Here is a 22387-nt window from a genome sequence, read left to right as displayed (position 1 = left end):
TGGTTTTCCCACATCCTCAGTGAATGTTCCAGCCACCTCATTACTGGAAAGGACGGGGGTTATTCCTCCTCCTGGCCTGTGAATCCAGACACTTGTTTCTAATGCTATTCATGAAAAGTGACGGGCACTGAAATATTGCAGAAATGTCAAAAGAAACTGCTAGCCTGCCCTATATTGGCCTTTTCTTTTTAGAAAGTAAGCAATACACAAAGGATTGTGTGTCCATTTTCTACATTCAAGATAGTAAATCCAGCTGCTCAAAATTATTCTTTCCCAGATGGTCAAACTCCATCATCCCCGTCAGGACACAGGTAGTTTATTGTCCTGTCCCCCTGGAGTAAGTGTATGCATTCTTATCATTCGTTCTGCCCTCGCCTCTTGGGGACAACCACAAGATTTATGTTCGTCTTCATTTGTTCCTTGACTCTTCCTGTACTGTGTTCAAGAAACGTATTGAGCATACATGTTTTTTCTCCACCTCGATAGAGCAAGTGGGTCATCAGTTCCAGGCCTGCCAGAACTGGTCCTGCATTAATCACCCACTCCATCATCCCCCCCGTATCTCTGTAGCACTCAGGGGAAGCGCCTCCTTCAATTGCTTTGCATTCAGAGTCTGTCGCTGGGAGCCAGCTCTCACCGCAGTCTGAGGTAAGTATCTGTGTGTCCTGAAAACATAATGCCTCTTCCTCAAGTATTCTTTCATTTTTGTTCCTGGACAAATTTGACATCTGGTAAATGCTGTTTACTTGTTTATTGAAACTAAGCTTCTAAGTTACTTCTTTAAGAAGGAGAAATGCTTTTTGTATCTTGGTCTATTTTCATATAGAACCACTTATGTTAAAAATTCAATATTCTCTAGTTCCTATTTTTTAATAATAGCTTGTACAGCTAGATATGAAAGTAGGCTGTGCATTAAAGTAATGAGTTGGATCTTTTTCCCTTGTTGATATATTTCTAAAATATCCGAAAATGATCAAAGTATTGAAAATGTAAAGTAACATCATTCACTTTTATTGAAGAGTCATGTAAAAACTGTACAGTGTAAAGTCATAATACTGAAGTATGCTTAATATCAAAACTGTAAGTTTTGAAATAATTGTGATAAATTTAAACCATTTTGTACTTAAACCAACTTTGTTAGTTTTAGAAAGAATTCCTGAGAACTGAAAAACAATGTAAACATCATTCAAATAGTAACTTTTAATTATTATTCTGGGAGAGTATATTTCACCTAAGTGCCATTTCCCCCTGATTTTCCAATTATACAACTTGATTTCCAATTTTCCAAACCACAGATACACTCATATTTTGACCTACATTTCCAAGTCTAGAGGTTTGTGACTGGGGAGGGCATTGATGCCACCGCAGTATCTGTTAGGCATCCTCCAAATGCCTCCATCTCTTTTCTGTCACTCTGGTACTCCTACTCTTCTGAGAAGGCTCCCTCAGTGCTCTTCTAGTATCATGCTGCGCACAGAAGACTGGTTTATGCTTTCCTCCTCATTCTGTTTTACCCCAAATCCTACACAATGTAGAAGTGGAAGGAATATTAACCACTGTGTCGGCACACCCTTAACCAAAAGGTTCCTAGTAGTTATCAATGTAACCTCTTTTTACACCATCTTAATTCTTCTTAGGTGGAGTTGCAAATAAAACTAGAAATAGAAGTATTTCAGAAAGCTATCATTAACCCCAGCCCAAGCCTTCTTTCTACTTCAGATTTGACATCCTGGATCAGTTTGGTGAATATGAAATACAATAACTGATATGAGAAGCCAATTTTTCAGATGTTTTCCAAATCAAAGTAAAATAACATATTTTTTTATTAATGCATGATCATTTTCTTCAGTTTCAAAATTAAAAGTACAGCTAAAAGAATAACTCAATCACTATACTTCTTTTCCCTTTCTTAGTGCTGATGTCAGTAGCAAAAATTTAAATTCTCCTTCCATTATTCTCCTGCATTTTGAGAAAAAAAACTCAAATTGAAATATTCTCACAATAAAATACATAATAGCATGTAAATATATCATGGAAGATCCGAACTACACTGGAGGTTTTTAAGCACTTACTGAAAACTAACACTACTGAAAAAGCTGGACCTTTAGGCATAATGTGTGATCCACTTCCAGGGCAATGGGTGCGATGCAGTATTTGCCTGCACAGCTCAGCATGAAGTGAAGAAGGGATGTCTTTGCAGCCAGTAATGATGAAAAGCTTTTGTTTGGACATTGCTGTTTTGCCGTGATAATTGCACCTTCAAAAATAATTTATCAGAAAAGCAGAACAACATCATGCGTGCTCTCTGATCAGCTGTAAAACCTTTTTGGCAGGACTGACACAGTGCTGATAAGGAGCTGTTATACACCCTACTGCATAAAGTTGCGTGTGTCACTGACTTCTTATTAGGATGAAATCTTGACCCTACCCGAGTCAGATTTGTCACCGATTTAATTGTAGCTGCAATTACCTCCTTAATGTTTTCGAACATCTTCAGAGAAGACAATTAGCTACTTCTGGCCCAGTCAAACAAGCAAGCCACTTCGTGGCAGATTTCCCTGCCCTGATCTTGTGAGGAGTGGTTTTGTTTTATCCTGTTTCCAACGACTGAATGAGAGAACTGAAGTACTTTCGTTTTGGTGGAAGGCTGAAGCTGGGCAGAGAGCACTGTGTCTTCACCTGTGAAGGGCAGTTCTGCTGGCTGCAGGCATTGCTCGGTGTTATTTCCAAGCAGATAAGGTCAGCAATGGTACTCTGCTAAGAAATGGGCCCAGCAGCTCCACGATGACAGAAAAAAAGCCTGTACAAAACCATGCTCTTCAAACACCCATCTCCACACCACTGACACTGACCTGCCAAGGTTCACTTTACCTCATTTTGAATTCAGTTTGTTTCTGCAAGGTCTTTTGTAGGTGGGGAATGGGGTTTACCACCCTACTTCAGAGCGATTCACCCTCAGATCTTTTAGAGGGGTCTCTGGGGTGGCCGGTGAACCAGGGTAATGCAGGGAGGCAAAGGAGCCCCCGCTGCGAAGTTGCGCTGCCCCAGGCCCTTCCGTCTGTTCTTCACCTGATTTCCCCCCCTGCTTTATTAAGCGCCGCGGGGTGACCTGCTCCAGCTGTGGGATGTGGAAACTTTTGCTGGAGCGAAGCAAACCCACATCTCCAGGAAGCCCTCACGGCGCACAGGCGCCACCCGCTCCCGGGCCCCGCCATGGCCCCGCCGGCGCGGCCCTGAGGGGGCGGGGGGGGCTGCAGACTCCACCTCCCGGCATGCCGAGCGGGGCGGGGGGGGCTGCAGACTCCACCTCCCGGCATGCCGAGCGGGGCGGGGGGGGCTGCAGACTCCACCTCCCGGCATGCCGAGCGGGGCGGCGCGCGGGCGGCGCGCATGCCCGCCCTGCCACAGCGCCCGGCGCTCACGCCTACCTCTCAGCCGGGCTGCGTGCGGCGGAGCAGCGGTACCACCATGGAGGCCGTTCCACAGCCACGGCCCGCGGGGGCCGCCGCCGCCGCCCCGCCGCCGCCCGCCGCCCCGGCCCCGGAGCAGGAGCGGAAGCTGGAGCAGGAGAAGCTGTCGGGGGTGGTGAAGAGCGTCCACCGGCGGCTGCGCAAGAAGTACCGGGAAGGTAACCGCGGGGGAGGGGGCCGTCCGCTCCGCGCCGCCCCTCTCCCCTCACGGCGGGAGCCGGGCTGGCAGCGGGGGGCGGCCGGCGGGGAGCCGCAGCGCCGCCGCCGAGGAGGAGGGGAAGCCGCTCCCGCGGTGGGCTCCGCGCCGATCGGTGCGTCCCCCCCCCCGGGCGGGGCGGCCTGGTGCCCCCAGCCGCCGCCGGAGCGGCGCGGGCCGGCTGGGCCGCGGACCGCTGCCGAGGGGGGTGTGTCGGGGGGGGGGTGGCTGGGAGCAGCGGCTGGGAGCTGCGCCGGGCTCGTTTCCTGCTCCTCCCCGGGCGCCCGGGGTGCCGCTGCCGGGGGCTGCCCGCAGCCCCGCCGAGGAGCCCTGGGCCGGTCTTCCGAGGCTGTGCCGCTTTCCTTGCGCTCTTGGCGGCGGAGACCCCTTCCTGGCTCGGGAGGGCTCATGGCGCATCTCTAGGAGTTTTTCTCGTGGGATGTTAAAGAGGGTTGGCGCGCACGGATAATGCACCGAGGTGGAAACGTGCCCTTGGCTAAAGGTGTGCTACACCTGTGCCTGGGCATAGGTCCGTCTAGCCCTATGTTACTGCTCCGTGTGACGTTCAGTAGCAGATAGCCAGGCCTTTCACCGCAGGCAGCTTCCAAGTCCTACAGCAGTGTTTTCCAGACCGAGGATATGCAGGAGTGAGGACTGTAGGTCATGAATGCCGAGAGAGATTGAATGATGATCTGGAAAGGCACGGGTCTTTGTGAGTTGTTTATCCCTTCTGTCTTTTTACGGTGGAGATGTAGCTCAGGCTGGAGCGCTAAGTGAAAGAGCTGAGAGTTGGGGAAAAGCTGTTATAAAATAAATTACTGTGAGTCCTTGAAAAATCTACTAGGTCATCAGTATTAACGCCCTTATGCAAGATTCTTATGGGTGGTATTGCAATGTGTAAAACCTTCCCAGAAATGCTTTCAGATGAGTGTCAGAGTTGAGATTTGTTTACTGAAATTTCTGGCCTCCTTGGGTTGACCATAACGATCTCTTCAGTCTTTGTTTTAACACAGGTTACAAAATATTTATCCATTCATTCTTTCAGGGAGTCCACAGCTTTTTGGTGCATACCTCCAGAAGGACACACATAAAAATGGGAACTCTTCCTGTTGTAGGCAGGAGTTCTTGCTGCTCCTCTATGTCTGTGTATGACACTTCCGTTAAAGAAACGAGGTCATACTGCCTTCTGAACTTCAGAAGTCTCCACAGGAGCCTGTCCATGGGATTTGGGCACAGATATCTACCTATCTGGACCCTGATCAAAAGTTACTGTTTATTTTGGCCTTGATGAGCCAAAACTGAAGGGAGGATCTCCCTTGCTCTCCCAACATCTAAGGAAAGGAACATAGTACGTTTAAACATGCAAATTCTGGCAAAGGAATCCAGCTTTTAGCAGTTCATATTTATCTGGTATTTCAGAGTGCCTGCAGATTAAGACAGATAAGCACTGGCACCATTAACTTTACCAAAAAAAAGTGAGCAATCTCTGTAACAATTGAATGTTTTTTAGATGAGAGCCTAAATTACATGGAAGTCTATATAAGCCTGCTTCTCGGCAAAGAGCAGATTAGTATGCCAAGGTAAGTTGTGTGTAGCTGGTTAAGCAAAAGAGCCAATAGTACTCTTAATTTACATTGTATTTTCTGTAAATCATGTGTTAATGGAAACTTTAAGGTGACTTTTCTAGTTTCTCTAAATTAGCAACACTGTATTTTCATGGATAGAGTTAAAAACCAAACAGTTCATCACATCTATGCAACAAGGAGAACTCCACCCATTACCTACTCAGCCAATAATAGGTGGTCTTTACTAGCTATTAGTAGTCATAGTACTTCATACCTTAGCTTCTTTCAACTTCAGAATTTTATCTTTGGAGTCTTTTCTCCCTGTGTTTCTCTATGCTTCTAAAAGCAGACTTGAGAATCTCCTTCCTAAATGCCTTTAATGTCATTCTGAAATTGTAATACTAAGACATGCTTGACCTCTGAAGGATCTTTTGGATTTTTTTGTTTTCTAATACTCAGCAACTCTGACTGGCAAATACATTGCACTGACAAAATTAAAGTTGATAGTTTGCTGAAGAGAAATAGAAAGCCAATAAATCTTCTGTAATTTCTCAGTATAATTTGAATTTTAACTTGGGTATGAAAGAGCAGAGGAAAAAAATGCATCCTTGGTTATACACTTACAGCTTATTACAGTTGGAAAACCTCTTGACTCCGCAGTCAACCTCCATATGAAGCAGAAACAGACCTATCTGTATTCTAGAGTCTTCTGTTGTCCTTCTTTGGGGTTTTCTTTGGTTTTGTGTTTTTGTTTTGTCTGCCTCTTTTCATGTTTAGTGGAGTTCCATGAAGCTAGAAGCCAGTTTCAATTTTGTCTAAATAAGCATACAGAATTGCCATTGAATGGACTTCAGTGCGTTGTCTGTAGACAGTAAAATAAATTACATATGAATTTTATTGGTAGGAGGAAAAAGCATGTTGAATATCCTTCTCGAAGGCGGATGATTATGTTGCACAGGGTGGATAAGTCTAAGAAAGTCCCTGGTATTGTACTATGATCCTAAGTTACTGTCTTCTGTTTAAGTGTTGAAGGGAAATAGATGCATCCTTTCTCATGAGATGTTTGTTGGTAGAAGTTATACAGGCTTGATTGTAATAAGCTGGTTTGATAATTCATTTGCCTTGCTGATGTTAGCAAGGCTTGTGTTTTAACGGGCAATTGTAAAAGGCAAGCCACTGTATTTGAAGAGGAACCAGTGGGAAAGTGACAATATGCTTCAAAACTGCAAGCTAACACATTTCTGAAGAAGTTGCATACTTGTAAAACTGCAAGAGCAATAAATCTTAACTAAGGATGCATCACAGTAAATTTTTTGTAGTTACTAAGGAATTACCAGAGTAAAGTTTAGTTAGCATCATGTCATCAAATCTGAATCTTGGCTTTTTTTAATTTCTGCATTTGTTGAACCTCTTGTACCTGTAAGTATAGTAGATTGATTTTGTATGTACTTCTGTACTGTGGTTCATGTCATATGATAGTCCCAGAGCATGCCAGTATATTTATGACAGCATTTGCTGTGTTTGAAATGGTTCAGCTTAAATTCTTTTAAGTTTGCATCGAAGTGCATTTCTTTTTCTTCAACAATTTTTAGTTTTTTTACCATGTAACTAGTACTTACCTCTACCTATTTTCAGGATATTACTAATCTAGTATGACTTCTAGTGGGAATATTTATATTTTTTCTCTTTTTTTCACTCCTTTTTCTTTTCATCCTTTTTGACTTCCTTCCCTTCCCCTTACATCCTTTCTGTTCTTAATTAGTAAATAAAGAAGGGAAGCATGTAATTTTAAATGCCATGGCAGATATGGTAATTTGCAATTGTAAGATATTCTTTTTTTTCACCACTGTGGATCTGACAGTAGTATTATGTCATCTATTGTAAAATGGTTTAATTGTTTAAAAAATGAGTTTGTGTTTTTTAGTGGAGAAAAAAAAGTGTATTTTTTAAATTGAGGTGATTGGTCCTTGTCCACACTGAGTGAATGTGTCAACTAATTTAGCTAATCATTAATAAATTGTTTCAGTTGCTGAGGTATCTGTAAAGGTATTTTATGCAATAATTTTCTGTGTTTCACTAAAACATTTAATTTTTCCTTCCATACACCTGTTAAGGCTGTTCAGGCTTAGAATCACACAGAACTGATCCTTGTCCTGATATTCGTTACTGTATCACAGAAACTGATAGAAACGTTCCTAGGTTCCTAGGAATCAAACCTAGTTTGATTCCTTAAAGATTTGTTGAAACTTTAAAGAAAATGGGTAGTAACTTACTAAGAGGTTTTTCAGATCCAGAAAATCAGGAAGAATTTACAGGAACCTGCCTGACAATAATAAGTCGCCTGAGTAGGTAATTGGTTTAGACATTTGAGTGAGAAGTGTGGCTCTGAAGTCAGTTGCTTTATGGTCTCTTCCTCTCTCATGTTTTTCATGAAAAACCTTGAGAGAGCTTAAGTTCTTCCTGATGTGAAGCCGGAAACAGTTTGAAATAGTGGCATTTTTCGCAGGACAGGAAAACTTTGTCACTGAACTCTACACAGTAAGTTAACAGTTGTTACTCTTTTTTTTTTTTTGTTAAATAAACCTAAGTTTTCAAGATCTCCATTTGTCTTTTCCCCACTCGCATTAATTTCTTGGAAGAGGGGGACATTTTATAATACTGTTACATTTTCAAGCAATACAAACTAAAATCCATTTAATTAAATTTGATGCTATCTTATGACATGAGCATTGATACAATTGCCCTTCCAGTTTGCACACCACAGTTTTGCAGTGAAACTTTCATTAGAAGTCCCATAATGTTTGATAGTTTGGGGGATTTAATCATTGGTATCATTAGCTAGTCCACAAATTTTGAAAACTCTTTTTTTGAAAAATTTGAAAATTTTTGAAAAAAGCTACGATACAGACTTGCAGCCACTGAACAAACAGCTATATGTAAACTTCTTCCCTGCTCCTTTATTGCCTTGGCAGGGAAGATGATGTTCCAATTGCAGGGTCAGTATTATGAAATCTTTACCTGTGCCTCTCCTGCTTCTGACTTTTTTTTTTTTGCTCCTGTGTTTGCACAAATCTACCAAAATCAGTAGGTTTTGTTAATGTGTTCATCTGTGTTGGTGGTGTTAAGGTGTAGCACATAGTCCATCCCACAAAGTCAGGTTTGGGGAAGAAGAGAGAGGGCTGGTAGGTTCCTATAGAATAATCCAACACCTGAGGGCAGTAATTGCTTAAACTATCACCAATGGGCTCCCCACTGTTTGTGTGACAGCCATCAGAGATTTACACCAGATCACAGACACAGATTATTCTTCAGGGTGATCTAAGCTGACCCCCAGTAGATGCTTTAAATAGCAGATGAATTGGGCCCTGGGAGTCTGTTTAGTGTAAACAGATAGATAGGAAGTTTACTTGACAGGTCAGATGTAGAAATCCGTGCTTGGTCAAATGAATCCTTTCTGTGTGAGTAGAAGGGAGGAACATTGATATTGAGATAGATAGAGAAAAGGAGATTCTATGATTTATTTATTTTTTAAAATACTTTATTGTGAAATATTTCAGGTAAATCCTAAGAAATGTAAAGCAAACACTGGTCAGACAAGAGAAGGAAAATACTAGCTCCAGTTGCTTTAACTTTGAGTTGAAGTTCATGTTCTGTATTTAGACATGTGAAACTGGAAAACAGTGAAGCCGAAAATACCTAATGTCTTTTACAAGAAATACTGGATATGCTGTTTTAGTAAGACAGATGTTCAGTTAGTTTCTAGTTTATCTTGTATACACTGAAAATTGTGACTAGCATAATATTAGCTGATATTTCTCATGTAATTAATTTTACTAATCATAGCCACAGCATTCAGGCATTTAGTAGTAAAGCTAAATTTCAACTGACAAGTCTGACAAGACAAGGAAATTTTGTTGGGATATTCATAGGAATTTGATTTCAGCTTTAGAGCAGTGGACTATGTAGGGTTGCTTTTCCCATTTACACTTTGGCATGTTGTAGAGGCTAGTTTACTCTTGCCAGCAGTGAGAGGTGGTCTTAAGGGACTGCAAATGAGATGGATTTTTTGCATTCCCCAGTTTGTTGCCATCAACAACAAAAAAGAAAGCTCAAAGATCTTGCTAGGTGTTGCTATGGCCAGCAGCCTGTCATCTGAAGTTATCCAGATTGTTAATTGTGGGGATAGGTTTGCTTTTTCCAATGAGCAATTCAAAGAGCTTTATTAGTAACTATTGTACAAACATGAATGTGTAACTTCTGTTCCTAGCTTTCATTGTTATTCAACGTATTTGAGCTTATTTTCTTCTCTACCAGAGTCATTAAAGGTGTACATAGGAGTTAAATAGACATACTGAAAAGGGAGTGGATTAAATTGTGGGGTTTTACATTTAAAATTATCAGCATGTCGGTAGCCAAGACTTCAAAACCTTTGTTTGGTCTTCCCCCTGCCCCAATTACAGCCACTTTGAATTCAGAAAATTGTAGTTTTCCAAAAGGAAATAATGGCTGTTCTAATTCCAGTTTTCCTTGAATATTAAAAAACTTTCTTTTGGGGGGAGTTGTTGATTAAGATCTAAGTCCACATTGCATCTGCCTGAAGTTTAAACGCACAATGTCAGTTAAATTTTGGGATGCAAAATCTTGTTCAGTGATGAAGTATTTAGTATTTGTTTTTGAGATTGTCAGAGATGACTGCACTATTTTTCTGAAGAGCACTGATGGAATTAAGGAAAATAGTACTTACGAAGCTCGTCTTGTGGGTGCAGATAGAATTTTTAAATCTCTGACTTAACTATTTTATTGCTTGATAAAAGGGAATTATTCAGATCAGTTTTTTGGGGTTTTATCCCATTCAAAAATGAAAAATATTGCCTTTAGCAAAACTGAGCTCTGTTTCTTTTATATAGAGGATTGTGTTTTGTTTAAAATACTAGTTGATATGACTCGTTCCATCAGAAGCAGAAGACTGATTTTTCTATTTATTTCATAAATATACCTTAAATGACTATTACATTTAACACTCTGTAAAGAAATGTCTTAGAAATAAAAAAGACAAACAAAAATAGGATGAAAGAAAGCTGGGGTTTTGTTCTTAAAAATAGGCTGCCTATAGAGAAGAGTTCTGGTGAGAAATTGTCCTGCCAAGAATGGCAAACCTGGTCTGCTCATGCTGTGCTGGGGACCTTTGATACAGTCTTGTAAATAAATGTAGAATAAGGAGAGTTCTTACAGAGCTTGTATGATTCTTTTTCTTCTTTATTAAAAGTTTTCAGTTGTTGAAACTTACAACTAACGTTAAGTCTCTGTTGCTGTTACCCGCAATTAAAACTATCTTGTAATTAGGATAATTTAAAAATAACTTCAACGTGCCTGACCTGTTCTCTCTCTGACAGGATTCAGCAACTGCTGATTACTCTGTGGTTGAGTTTGGGGTATGATTTAGCCATTATGTGGGCAATATTAATGTGAGTGGAAACTGTTTAGAGGGACTATTCTGCTTTAGGTAAATAGTATTGGATTTTTGTTACTGCATTGGAAAAGGCTGTGTTACAAAAACCTGCAAGTTGGTCAGTCATTTATTCACTGACAGAATTGCTGGAAAGAGGTGGGCTGTGGGCTTTTCTTGTTTTTAATGAAATAGTTAATCATCAAGGTGAAGAATAGGTAATTTATTTGCTAGGCAATTCTGGATAGAGAGGAAAACAAACATGAAATAATTTTAAAATAATGGCACTGTAGTGATTTGAGAGGTATGTGAAACTTCTGTTGTGAGCCAGTCTTGCCAATCACACTTTTTAGTTGGATGTTGGCATAACTGGTTTGTTGATGGAGATCTGAAGTGTATGAAGATTTCTGAAGTCAGTCGGTGCTCAAAACAGGTTTTAAGTCGCGTAAAAGGTGATCTCCAAGTGCATAGTAAGAGTGTCAAGTAGCCTTACACATCAGATTGTAGTATGGTCATGAGTATGCGAGACTAAAAGTTTAATGCACTAAATCAAATATTAACTTTAAGGTGCAATTGAAGATGCAAACCTTTTTTTTATTATTCCTTTAGATTAGCCTACCACAAACTTATGTTCAATTTACAGCATTATTGATTGCTTAACAGAAGATTTTATTTATCTTATATCTTTAGTAACCATTAGTTTTGTGGTGAAACCTTCCTGCATATTTTACTGGGTTTTTTTGGTTACACAAGCAATGATTCATAAATAAATGTTTAACTCCACTAGAGTTAATGCAGTATTTGCACATGGGTTATAATGTATTGCTTGAAAAATTAATACACAGTAGATTATACTGTATTGTTTGAAAATTTTTAATACCTAGCTCTACTGTGTTCTGGGTATCGGTTTGAAAGTGGATGTTGCAAGACCTGTTGTAGTCACTACCTCAAAAATCTCATTATTTGCATTTTCAACTCTGTTTTGGGGCATGATTATGGAATTAAAGTTCCTGTAAATCTAATGCACTTGTCTGTGTCTTCTCAAAGCTCACCCTGGAGAAGAATGGGGAGGGGAACCCAAAGCAACACACTGCCATGGTAGTTGCTCAAGGAAAACTGGACCTCAGACCCTTCTTTGAAAGTCCCCGTGCAGTTGTGACAGTGTGTTAAGATGACCCTGTCTGCAATTGTTCTGGAGCTTACATTAATGAAAGGGCAGGCAAACGGGCATCATATCAAGCCCGGTATTGACAGTGGGTCAACAGCAGATGCTTAAACAAGAATATATGAGAAATGCTGCTGGAGCATCACTTTAGACTTGCTTCACTCTTTCGGCGATTTCATAGTCTAGGAGCTCCTGTGTTAAAAACTGCATCATTGAATATGGACTTTGTCCCAGACTTTCTTCTCTTAGCTTGCTCCACTACATGAACTTTAAGCATAATTATACGTTTTGTCCAGAAGTAACTTTTTTTTTGCTTTGAAGCTGTCTTTTTTTTTTTTAATGTTTTTCCTGAATGTCTCCTACTCCCAGAACAACCAGAAGTTGTTCCCTACTTACCTTCCCTCTGTCACTTGTGATCTTGCAGAGTTCTGTCCCCTCCTGCTTTTGCCTTTTCCTTACCTCTATTTAGGTGTTCCTCATACAGAAGCTGTACTGTATCTGCCCCATGTTGCCATTTTCTGTATCTCTAGATGTTCAGTATTGGTAGATGAAAACAAACTGGAAGTTCACCCAGACTTGATATAGGAAGTGTGACAGAATTACTTTGTGATGAATTTTTCACTTTTGTTCTGACTATCTCTCCTAATAGTCCTTATCATTCAGTTTTATTTTCCTATTAGCTGAGTGCCAAGAAGCTGTTGCTGTCATAGACAGCTCTGTAGTAACCCAAAGTTCATGTCTCAGAGTGCTAGTAGTCACCTCTAGGTCTGTTGCTGTATATCTAAATTCAAGATCCCTTATCTGTGGACTCTTTTGACCCTCACCTGACTTTCAGAGAGAGGTGCAAACTACCTTGTTCGGAAGGAAATAGTAAGAGTTGCTATAAGCAGTATTTGGTGTTAGGAGGCATCATTACTTTGCTATAAAAAAGTAGTAAGTTACTAGTGGAGGCTAGTTAAGAATGTCTGGTCTTTGCATAGTTCTTCTTACCCATCTATTTCTTAATTTTTAAGAAGTGGTGTTTGGAAATAGTATCATTGCTTAAGAATAGACCAAATAAAGTAATGGACTAAAAGAACAATATTAAATGTGGGATGTTGTATTTGTGATGTTTTCCCTCAGGAAGTGTTCACTTGTTTACTTTTTTCTAATTAGTAGTGTATTCTTGAAACAAAACTTTAGCAGCTACGTGTCATTCAAGTATTTTGCAGTTGTCTGGAACATGCATTAACATTCAGAGTATTGTGTCAGAAAATGAAACTTTATCTAAATTCCACCATAACTGGCCATTGGAAATACACTTTGAACTTGGCTAGTGCTTTCTGGCTTGGTGCTGTATAAGTTCTGCACTGCACTGACACAAGAAATGAAGATTCATAGGAGTTATGCTTGTTTTGCCCCCTTTGCTGGTAGGCCACTGTCTATACCATTTCTTGCTCTTTTTTTTGCTAGTAGAGTATGTTCTGTCCTGCTTGATTGTTTTTACACAAAGCTTTCCTGAAAGCTCTTGAAAAGTGACCCCCAGGTTTTGGTAGTAACCCCTGTGAGGGCCTGCCTGTGTCTTGGGCGGTCAGTTGGTGACCATGACCACCTTTTCTTTTAAGCATATCTCCTTGAACTTGGATCATTTGGGAACTAATGAGGGCTGTCTCTCAAATATTGTTACGTTCTTTTGTCCAGCCTAAAAACTTTCTTATATGTGCTAGTTGAGTAGCAAGTAGAATGTGATTTCTTGCTTAGCCTTCCTATTTTGTTAAAACTAAATCATGGCCACTCCCTTCCATCTCACCTTCCATCTCACACAAGGGAGTATAAACACCTAATTTTAAACATGACTCATTTTGATGATTGTACAAGTGTGCTAGATGATTATTTTAGAAGAGAAAATTGCAGTGACTTCCCTAACCCAAACTTGAACAGGGAGTAACCTGGATGGTTGGTTTAAATTTTCTAAGTATGCAGCTGTCTATACTTGTCTGTCATACCCAGTCTTGCTCTAAGTGGAGGACAGGTGAGGTAAGGCCTTGTTACTACTTTGCATGAGGGAAAAAAAAAGATTGCTACTGGAAGAAATCTGTTATTTACTGCTAGTTAAAACAAAGCACATCGAAGAAATTGCCATAAGTGGGTTAGGAACAGAAATCTCTTACTGATATGAGAAGGACAGGTCATATGGTAAGCTACTTGCAGGCTTTAGCAGACATTAATAGTTAGCTTATGCTTGATACACTTTTAAAATATTTTTAATATGAAGTTGCTACAAAACCTGGTCTGGAACCATGTGAAACCTTGAAGTGTAACTCTGCTCTTGAAAACTTGTTTTTAGCTGTGTCAGCTTGTAGGTGCAAAATCAGTAGATAATTCTTATTCTACAGATTTATATATATAAAAGATGCGTACTCACATTTGTGACTAAGAAACAAAAGGAATTAGTGAAGATTGTACTGGAGTTTTTCTTTAAGGCAGAAATATCCTTTAAGTAAGGTATACCAGGGAGTTGCGTGCTATAGAAACCACAATAAGACTTGTGGCTAGCCAGACTAGCATTTACCTTGTTTTTGTTTAGCAGTACATTATGTAAAGCAAACTAGCAGAAGTGGATACTTAGCAGCAAAAGAGAGGGAAATCATGTTTAATGACTTCGAAGTGACAGAACTTAATCTGCAAGACTTCTTTTCAGCAAGGTGATGCACATGGAAATAAATTTGTCCCTAGGGATCAGCAGGCGAGTTTACCTGTGATTTCCTGACCATAGTTTGATTGTTCCATACTGTCCCCTAGAAGCAAATTCATTGGGACTGGCTAGATTAGGCAGACATCAATGAAGGCTTCAATTCCTTTTCCAATGTATCCATAGAAATCTGTATTCTGGGTTAAACTTTTTTTGGTATTGTTACATGTAATATCATCCACAGTATTTGCCATGAACATGAATGTTCTAGAAAATCTTTCAGTCTTCCATCTCTAAAATGTTTGTCACATTAATGCTTATGCACAGAAACCTGAAAGTGAAACTTCCTGGGGACTTGAATTTCACAGAGCAAACTGAACAAAATCAGTATACTGAGAATACTGCTAGCTTCTCAAGTACTTGATAGTCCCTTCCTTCAAAACCTGGATTATTTTTTTGTGTGTGTGTTTAACTAGAGAAAGGGGACCTTGTTTTTGTTGCGTGCAGGTGAAGTAATATCTTGGGGCGTTATGTAACATCTTTTAACTGGAAGATGGGGATTTTGCCATGGAGATAATAAACTGCTTTGTATCTAATGTGCACATGTTTTTGTTGTTTTGTTTAGTGGGAGACTTTGATAAGATCTGGCGTGAGCACTGTGAGGATGAAGAAACTCTGTGTGAATATGCTGTGGCAATGAAAAACCTTGCAGATAATCACTGGGCAAAAACTTGTGAAGGGGAAGGCCGAATTGAATGGTGTTGCAGGTAAGTCTTAATGTATTTGAAAGACACAATTGTACACTTCTACTTGCAATAATTTAATACAGGGCTTAAACTTTTTTTTGCTTTTTATTTGTTTATAAGACGTTAATGATTTATTACTTTCTAAAACAAACACCTTCTTACTGTTCCAGCTTACTAAGGAAATAGCTTATGAAGTGTAATTTTTCAGGGCTTTGGTTTGGTTTGTGTGTCCAATAGTGTTTGATTCCTAAATGCCCATCTCTGGTGCTTAATTTTCGAGTCTCAATCTCTTGCAGCAGACTTTAACCTCTGTGAAACTTGTTTTAAGTGGATTTTAAACTTTTAAATTCCTATATGTCATAAACATCTAATTTTTGTTGGGTTTTCCTATTTGTAAAGTCATTAAGTGAGTTCAGCTAAAATATTTCAATACTTGGAAAACAAATTCCTAAAAGGAGAAATGTTGGTCACTTAGGATTTCTGCACGCAGTCAGCATCCAAGGCATACCATGGAATTTGTATGGCAGAATAAAACAAAATATTGTTGAAATCTAACTGGGAAGAGAATTTATCAATGGTTCTGTCTTTGGGAATGACTTTATACAAGTGAAAATAATCTTGTGTGCCAGTCTGTAGGTTCTGCAAGTGAGTGTTGCAAAGTGCAGAGCAAAAGGCATTAAAGAACAGCAGATATGGTATCGTTAAATTTAAATTCATTATATGGGTCCTTTGAGCCCATAAAACAAAACAAAAAAAAAAGTAGGAGGAATGACTGTGAAACAATTCATCTAGAGTACATCTTGGTGGCAACTCAACCTGTTCTGTGGCTTCTGGAAATGCAGTAAGTAATAACAAGCTGGTTTCCTTTTTCCCTACCATAGACTTCTAAATATTTGAAAACCATTCCTTTACATATTAATATTTTATCCTTTAACTTAAACTTAACTATGGGGGTTTTTTGCATATCTTTTTCTGGACAAGTTTTGTGTATCCTTATTCCGGTTGCAAGAGAGGTTAATCTGTTGTAAAGAACTATGCCCCGAAATGGATAGTGTTCCAATGGCCTTGTCGGGGATAAATAAAGTAAATATTATTGAGGTTGTAGTAAACTCTTGTTTATGCTGTTGACCTTGTTTGGTGGGTTTTCTATGGGCTTTTAGGCTTTTATGTTTGGTTTTGGCATTGATTATGTTCACTTGTGATCCCAACTGCCTGTTTCTTTTTTACAGGCTTGCTTAGTTGCTAGTTGTTTTCTTGTATTTGTGCTATTCATTACTTCTGTGGAAATGCTGATATTTGTATTTCTCTTCACTAAATTACACTCTCTTGAATCATACTGAATACTAATACTGTGACTTGCAGCATCTTTCCCCCCCCTGCCTCAGCTTGGCATTGTTTGCAGATCAGTTAAGAGGAGTACTGACTGTTCCAATGTTCAGGTTATCTGTGCAAAAACTAATTATACAGGACCCAGGGCAGATTCCCATGGAATATTGCTTGATATTTTCTTACAATTTGATTGTCAACTAATATGTGAAAAGGTTTTCAATAGAGCTGTGTGCACTTACTTTAGTTTCAATTAAACAGTATCCTGAGCTTGTGGCAAGCTTGCCTGTTACCCTGTAGGGCTGGGAAACGTTCCCTGTGGACAGGGGAGGAACAGTTCATGGCCTCTGTATTGAAGGGTTTTGGCTCTGTCGCACTTGGTTTCTGTTTCTAGTTCCTACAAGATTTACAAAGTAAACACTTAAGCAAGTGTCCAGTTTGGACCTTGCAGCATGAACTCATATTAAGAAAAGAATCAGTATAAAACTTCAGTTAAAGCACACATACCTTCTCAATTTGCAAAGTCAAGGGGTCAGGAGTTTTACAGTTGTAGAAAAAGAGGGGTACTCTTCACTTCTGTTTGTCTCTGATTAAACCAAAGCCTGGATGGCTAGATGCCAGAACACATCAGATTGACATTGTGTTGCACAGGGTTTTTTTTGTTCCTTCTCAAAGGGCCAAGAGTTATGCCATACAGATGGCAGGTCCCACGGATTTTACTCCTCCTTGTGTTTGGGTGTGTAATTGCACGGAAGAGAACTTGCATGAGACTTCAGTGAAAGCTTTTGCTCAGTGCTGTATCACCATGACAGCAGGAAGGTAGTTGATGTGTATTAGATGAAATTTAATTTGGGAGTGGAATGCTGAAAATACTTTGGAACCACTGGTGTATGCCTGCTGAAGAAAGGATAGTCTAAGCTTTTTTGTTTTAAATTGAAGAAAGAACTTTTCAAAGGTCTGAATCTGAGACGTGTTGTTTCCACTAGTTAATGAAAGGAAAAAAAAGTGGTTTTTTTTCTTTGTATTCTCTTACAAACCAGCACCTGATAAAGTAAATCAGAGAATACGGTAGGGTTCTCCTTTCAAAATTCAGTCTAGCTATTTAGTTGAAGACACTGAAAAAAATGCTTTTTCTGACATTAATTCTTAAACCAGGTGTCATAAAACTTTTTATTTTACTTTTGTTAGTTGTTGAATTAAACAAGCACGTATCCAGACCTTAGAAACTCTGTAAGATGGAAGGCAGTGCATCATAGACTGTGCTGATGACCATACGCTGCACTGTATAGGGCCAGTTTTATTTGTTGTTTCAGGGTGACGTTATACAACTGTTAACTGGGGAGAGGGGCAGGGGGAAGAGGGATTAAAATGTTACCCCCTTCCAGATGCAGGTCAATGATCCCCTGAGTGGTTGTGTAAAAAGCCTGGATAACACTCAACTGTCTTTACCCTTGCTTTCTTTTTATATCTTTAGAAAACTGAATACAGAGTAACAAATGGTATTTGGAAATTAATGTTTCTGGGTTTCTTTCATTTGTATTACAACACAAAACTTTGTCTTATCCTATTTTGGTTTAAAGTTGGTTTACCCTGAATAATTGTCCTAACTCTTGATTTTTGCTGGCATAGGTAGGCTGGCGAACCTTTGTATGGACAATGAATGCCAGCCTGTTCTGGTTCTAGTTAGAACAAAATAAGCTAGACCAGCAGGTTTGCTTCTTTCTGTTGCTTTTGCAGTGTTAAGACTTGTGTTGACCTGGCTATTTTTTTTTTATAGTAAAAAAAAGGTCTGTACTTCTAACTATCATGACAAAACACTATCTAGACCTGCCTTTTTTTCAAAAGTTTTTTGACTGTTTCATGAGCAAACTGAAGAAATGTAGTCTTGATGAAGCTAATATCAGGTGAGTACAGAACTCTTTGGAAAAACTTGCAGAGAATAGATGTTAGAAGCTTGTCTTAAAAATGTGATTTACTGAGGACTCTCAGTGTTTGTCCCTGCATCCATTACTAATCAATATTTTCATTAGCAGTCTGCTAGAATAATGTCTGTTTATTAAATTTGCAAATGAGACCAAACAGCAAAGGACTGTTACTCTGAGAGCAGGATTAAAATTAACAGTGTTGTCAACTATACAAATACAGACCAGGGAGTAATTGGTTGTGTCAGTCTTTTAGAAAACCATTTGGATTCTGTAGCAGGCCACAAGCTGAAAATGAAAGTCATAGGATGCTTTTCCAATAAAGGCAAATATTATACTGGAGTGTGTTAATGAGATTGTCCACAAGATGCGCAAAGTAGTCCTCTGACTTTTAATATTGCTCTTAGCCAAAACATCACCTTGGCCACTGCATTTAAAAAATAACAAATAACAGCTCAACCCCAAGAAAGACAAAGAAATGATCAAAAATCTTCTAATTTTTTTCTGCAAAAGCCTTGGATTTTTTTTTTTTTTTTTTTTAGAAACTGGAACTGTCTAGTTAAAAGTCGAGAAGGCTAAGTAATCTCTTCAAGGATCTTTGAGAATAAAAGGTCTCTGCTAGAACTGGAAAGTTGATCCTGTTTGGGTTTGGAAGACTGAATGGATGTTCAAAAAGGAAAATGTGTCAAAACCCTAGAACTGAGACCAAATATGAAAAATGAAAAATGTATACAAGTTTCTCAACTTGAAGTATAACAAAATGTGATGATAAAAAATTCTAATGCTTTAAATTGAGAAACCTAGTGCCATCACCTATGCTGAATACAGGATTTCCATAACCCAAAGCTGGGTGCGCATGAGAATCACAAAATTTTTCCCAGTCCAGAGGAAACTTTTCTGCTCTTCTAGGTATGATTAATGTGTGTAAGGGCAATTGAGAATTCTCCCTTCTTTGATTTTTCTTTAGAGGTTAGGGCGTGGGTAGGTTAAACCTATAGAAGAGTTTATGCTCTTTTTTAGGCCAGCAGCTCTGTCAGTCAACATTAATAAACATATTCCTCAGTGTGTGGGAGAAAGGGAGAAATGTTTTGCAGACAAACCATGACAAGAAGTCCAGACTTTCAGCTCTAAAGGGAAGTACGTTATTTCTCTGTACTTTCCCAAACTTCATCTTCTATATTAGGTTTTGGTTATTGAACATTATAAGGAACGTATGTTAAGATCACCTTTTCCTTGTTATAAAGCAGAAGGGGAAAAAAACGGACTATGTCAGTTCTTAGCTTGTAAAATTGGCTGCTTGAAACCCTCAAGAACTGATGACAGCCATCAGAAACTGCTTTTTGCTATGATAAAAGCTGACCATGCCAGCTTTCACATAGTTGTTCGTTATTACTCAACAAGAAGAACAAACTACTGATTCTTTCATGGGTTTTACATTTCATATTGTGTTTCTTTGGCAATGCTCCCTTCAATAGTTTTTTCTTTTTATTATTATATAACCTATTGAACCCCTTGGTTTTGGTCACTGTATTTGAAAACAAAAGCTTCTCTTTAATTTCTGGAGAGTATTAATAAATTAATATGTATTCATATTGGCTTTTACTGAAACTCCCTAGATGTGTCCAGCCCAAATGGTGGAGCAGTGGGGTCAACTTGAACTTAAGAAGGTTGTTTAACATTTAAGGAAGAATAGAAAATAAGTTGCACTGAGGAAATACCTCAATGACTTTGTTATTATTTACTCTATTTTTAAAGCAAAGAGATGAACTTATACTTCACCCATTCCTCTGCCAGCAAACTTGAACAATTTAGACCCGAAATGTTTATTTTGCAGTTTGAGTAAACTGTAGTAAGTGTTAGTTCAGTTAGCATTTAAATTGCGTAATTCTTCACAAACAAGTATATTAATTGTAGAGCTAATATTGTATCATCAAAGACTGAACGCTTGAATGTCAGTTAAAAATGGAGCCATGTCAGCTCTCGGAATTATAAAACAGATCCCTTAATTTTTTTTTGTAGGTAATTGAGATGCTCTGTTCATTAATTTGGACAGTTGTTAAATGTAGAGTCTTACATAACAGCATACTCAAAACCACAGTGTGATCAATGAGAGCTTGTAATGGCCGTGAAGTTAAACATATGGCTACATCAACGAGTTACCATGAAGTAAGCTACAGAGTGCATTACCTCTGGTTACCTCTTGTGCAGTGACTGCTCACATGCTCCCTGTTACTCTTAGTAGGTGTGAGGTCCGCTTCAATGAGCGGAGTACGTGCACAGCTCCTCTGAGGCCTCAGGAGCCAAAAGGGCAACATGCAGTAGTCCTGCCAGAATCACAGTGATTTCAGAAAGGTGTAAAATGGCGATAACCCTCAGTGGTTATGAAGTGTAGTGTTGCCTGGGGTTTTTTGTTTGGATAGTTGGATTTGATTGGTGGTTTTTTGTTTGGACGGGTGGATTTGGTTGGGGGCCTTTTTTTTTTTTTTCTTTTTATTCCTTGTGGTACTGCATGGGTATACAGACTGGGATCTGAATGTGAAGAATTTCACCCAGCTTGCTGTCTTTGTGGCTCTGGCCCCTCTGTCTACCCAGGAGTAGAAAAGAAGGTGCTTCCTCTCATGGCTGACTGATAGTCTTCTGTGCAGACAAGGAAGATCAGTTAAGAAGAATATAGAATTACGAGAGCTCAGATGGCATGATAGAAAGGGGTAGAAGGATGGAAAAAACTCTTTTTTGCACCAGTACCAGTGAGGAAGAAATGGCTTCTCCGTGATGAAAGGAGCTTACACTACACTCAGAGTAGGTAATTCTCCAGTGCAACAGCTCATTAAGTGTCTAGCGGGGCAACACTTGCTTCTAGGGAGTTAAAAGGTTGGTAACATTTGTAGTCAAGGGGAAAAAGCAATACATTCTCCTGAGGTTGTGAATTTTTTAATATGTTGCAACTTAAATGTCAGCATCAATGGCGCTGCCTGCCATTGATTCTGGATTTTTTTAAGACATGTAATGAGGAAAAAAAAGACTTAAAAATGTAAAGACTGCAAGATGCTAACAAAGTAGCAAGGTGACTGATAAATTGTGAGGAAAAAGGGGTTTGTTTTGTTTCATTTCTTTGACTAAATGACACAGAACTAAATAGTTCTACATTGGTCATATGCTTATGAACAAATAACACAATACAGTGAAAATAGACTTCTATTAGCATACCAGCAATAATTCAGGTGTTTTTTCTAGGTTTTTCTTTGGCTTCCTGATGTGTTAAATCTCGTCCCTGCTAAGCTAAATGACTAGCTACTTCTGCTTTAACTTTCTTAATTTTAGAATTGTTGGTTTTCCATACATACAGTCTCTAATGAATGGAGTTGGTATGGTTTCACAGTCTATATATCTGAGAGTATTGCAGCCTCGACTGCTGTTCATGCTTCTGCATGCGATGTTGCCCCATACTGTTAAGATGTGGATTTTATTTCTTTATTACACCTCACTTCTCTTTGGTCTGAAAATAGCTTTGGTTGCTGAGGAATTGCAACAATAAACTTGTTGATTGTAAATACAATGTTTACTGAGTTTATTTCTTACATAGCTGTGTTTTCTGCTCTAAGGTTACTGTCAGCGTTTTAGACTTTTTATATTTAGTGCAAGAATGCCTAGGGCCTACTTGAGCAAGTAAAACTTGCTTGTGCTTTGAGTTTTAGACAGGTCAGTTTTGATCTTGAGGTCCTATAAGCATGTCAGCACAGGAATGTGTCCAGGCTAACTTTTTTTTTTTACCCCCCTTATGGCAAGAATTAGAAACCTGGACATAATGTGCTACTGTAATTATATGTTTACTGATTCAAGGAGATCATTTTCTACCATCTTGGAGTAAAGCAATTTCTGT

At 39.2% G+C, this 22387-nt stretch overlaps 1 protein-coding gene across 1 annotated transcript in view; it reads left to right on the top strand.

The window, feature by feature from the left end:
• Window positions 1–3381: 3381 nt before the first annotated feature.
• Window positions 3382–22387, top strand: part of BMT2 (base methyltransferase of 25S rRNA 2 homolog) — a 34409-nt gene continuing 15403 nt past the window's right edge. Inside the window, exons 1-2 of the mRNA XM_040595288.1 lie at window positions 3382–3628; window positions 15139–15280. Of these exons, the coding sequence (XP_040451222.1) occupies window positions 3391–3628; window positions 15139–15280 (380 nt within the window). The 5' untranslated portion in view covers window positions 3382–3390. The remainder of the gene's footprint in view (window positions 3629–15138; window positions 15281–22387) is intronic.

Source organism: Falco naumanni, chromosome 5 (genome assembly GCF_017639655.2).
Source record: "Falco naumanni isolate bFalNau1 chromosome 5, bFalNau1.pat, whole genome shotgun sequence".
NCBI classification, from domain to species: Eukaryota; Metazoa; Chordata; class Aves; order Falconiformes; family Falconidae; genus Falco; species Falco naumanni.
The sequence above is the reverse complement of the archived record's forward strand: the minus strand, read 5'-3'. Positions and strand labels throughout refer to the sequence as shown.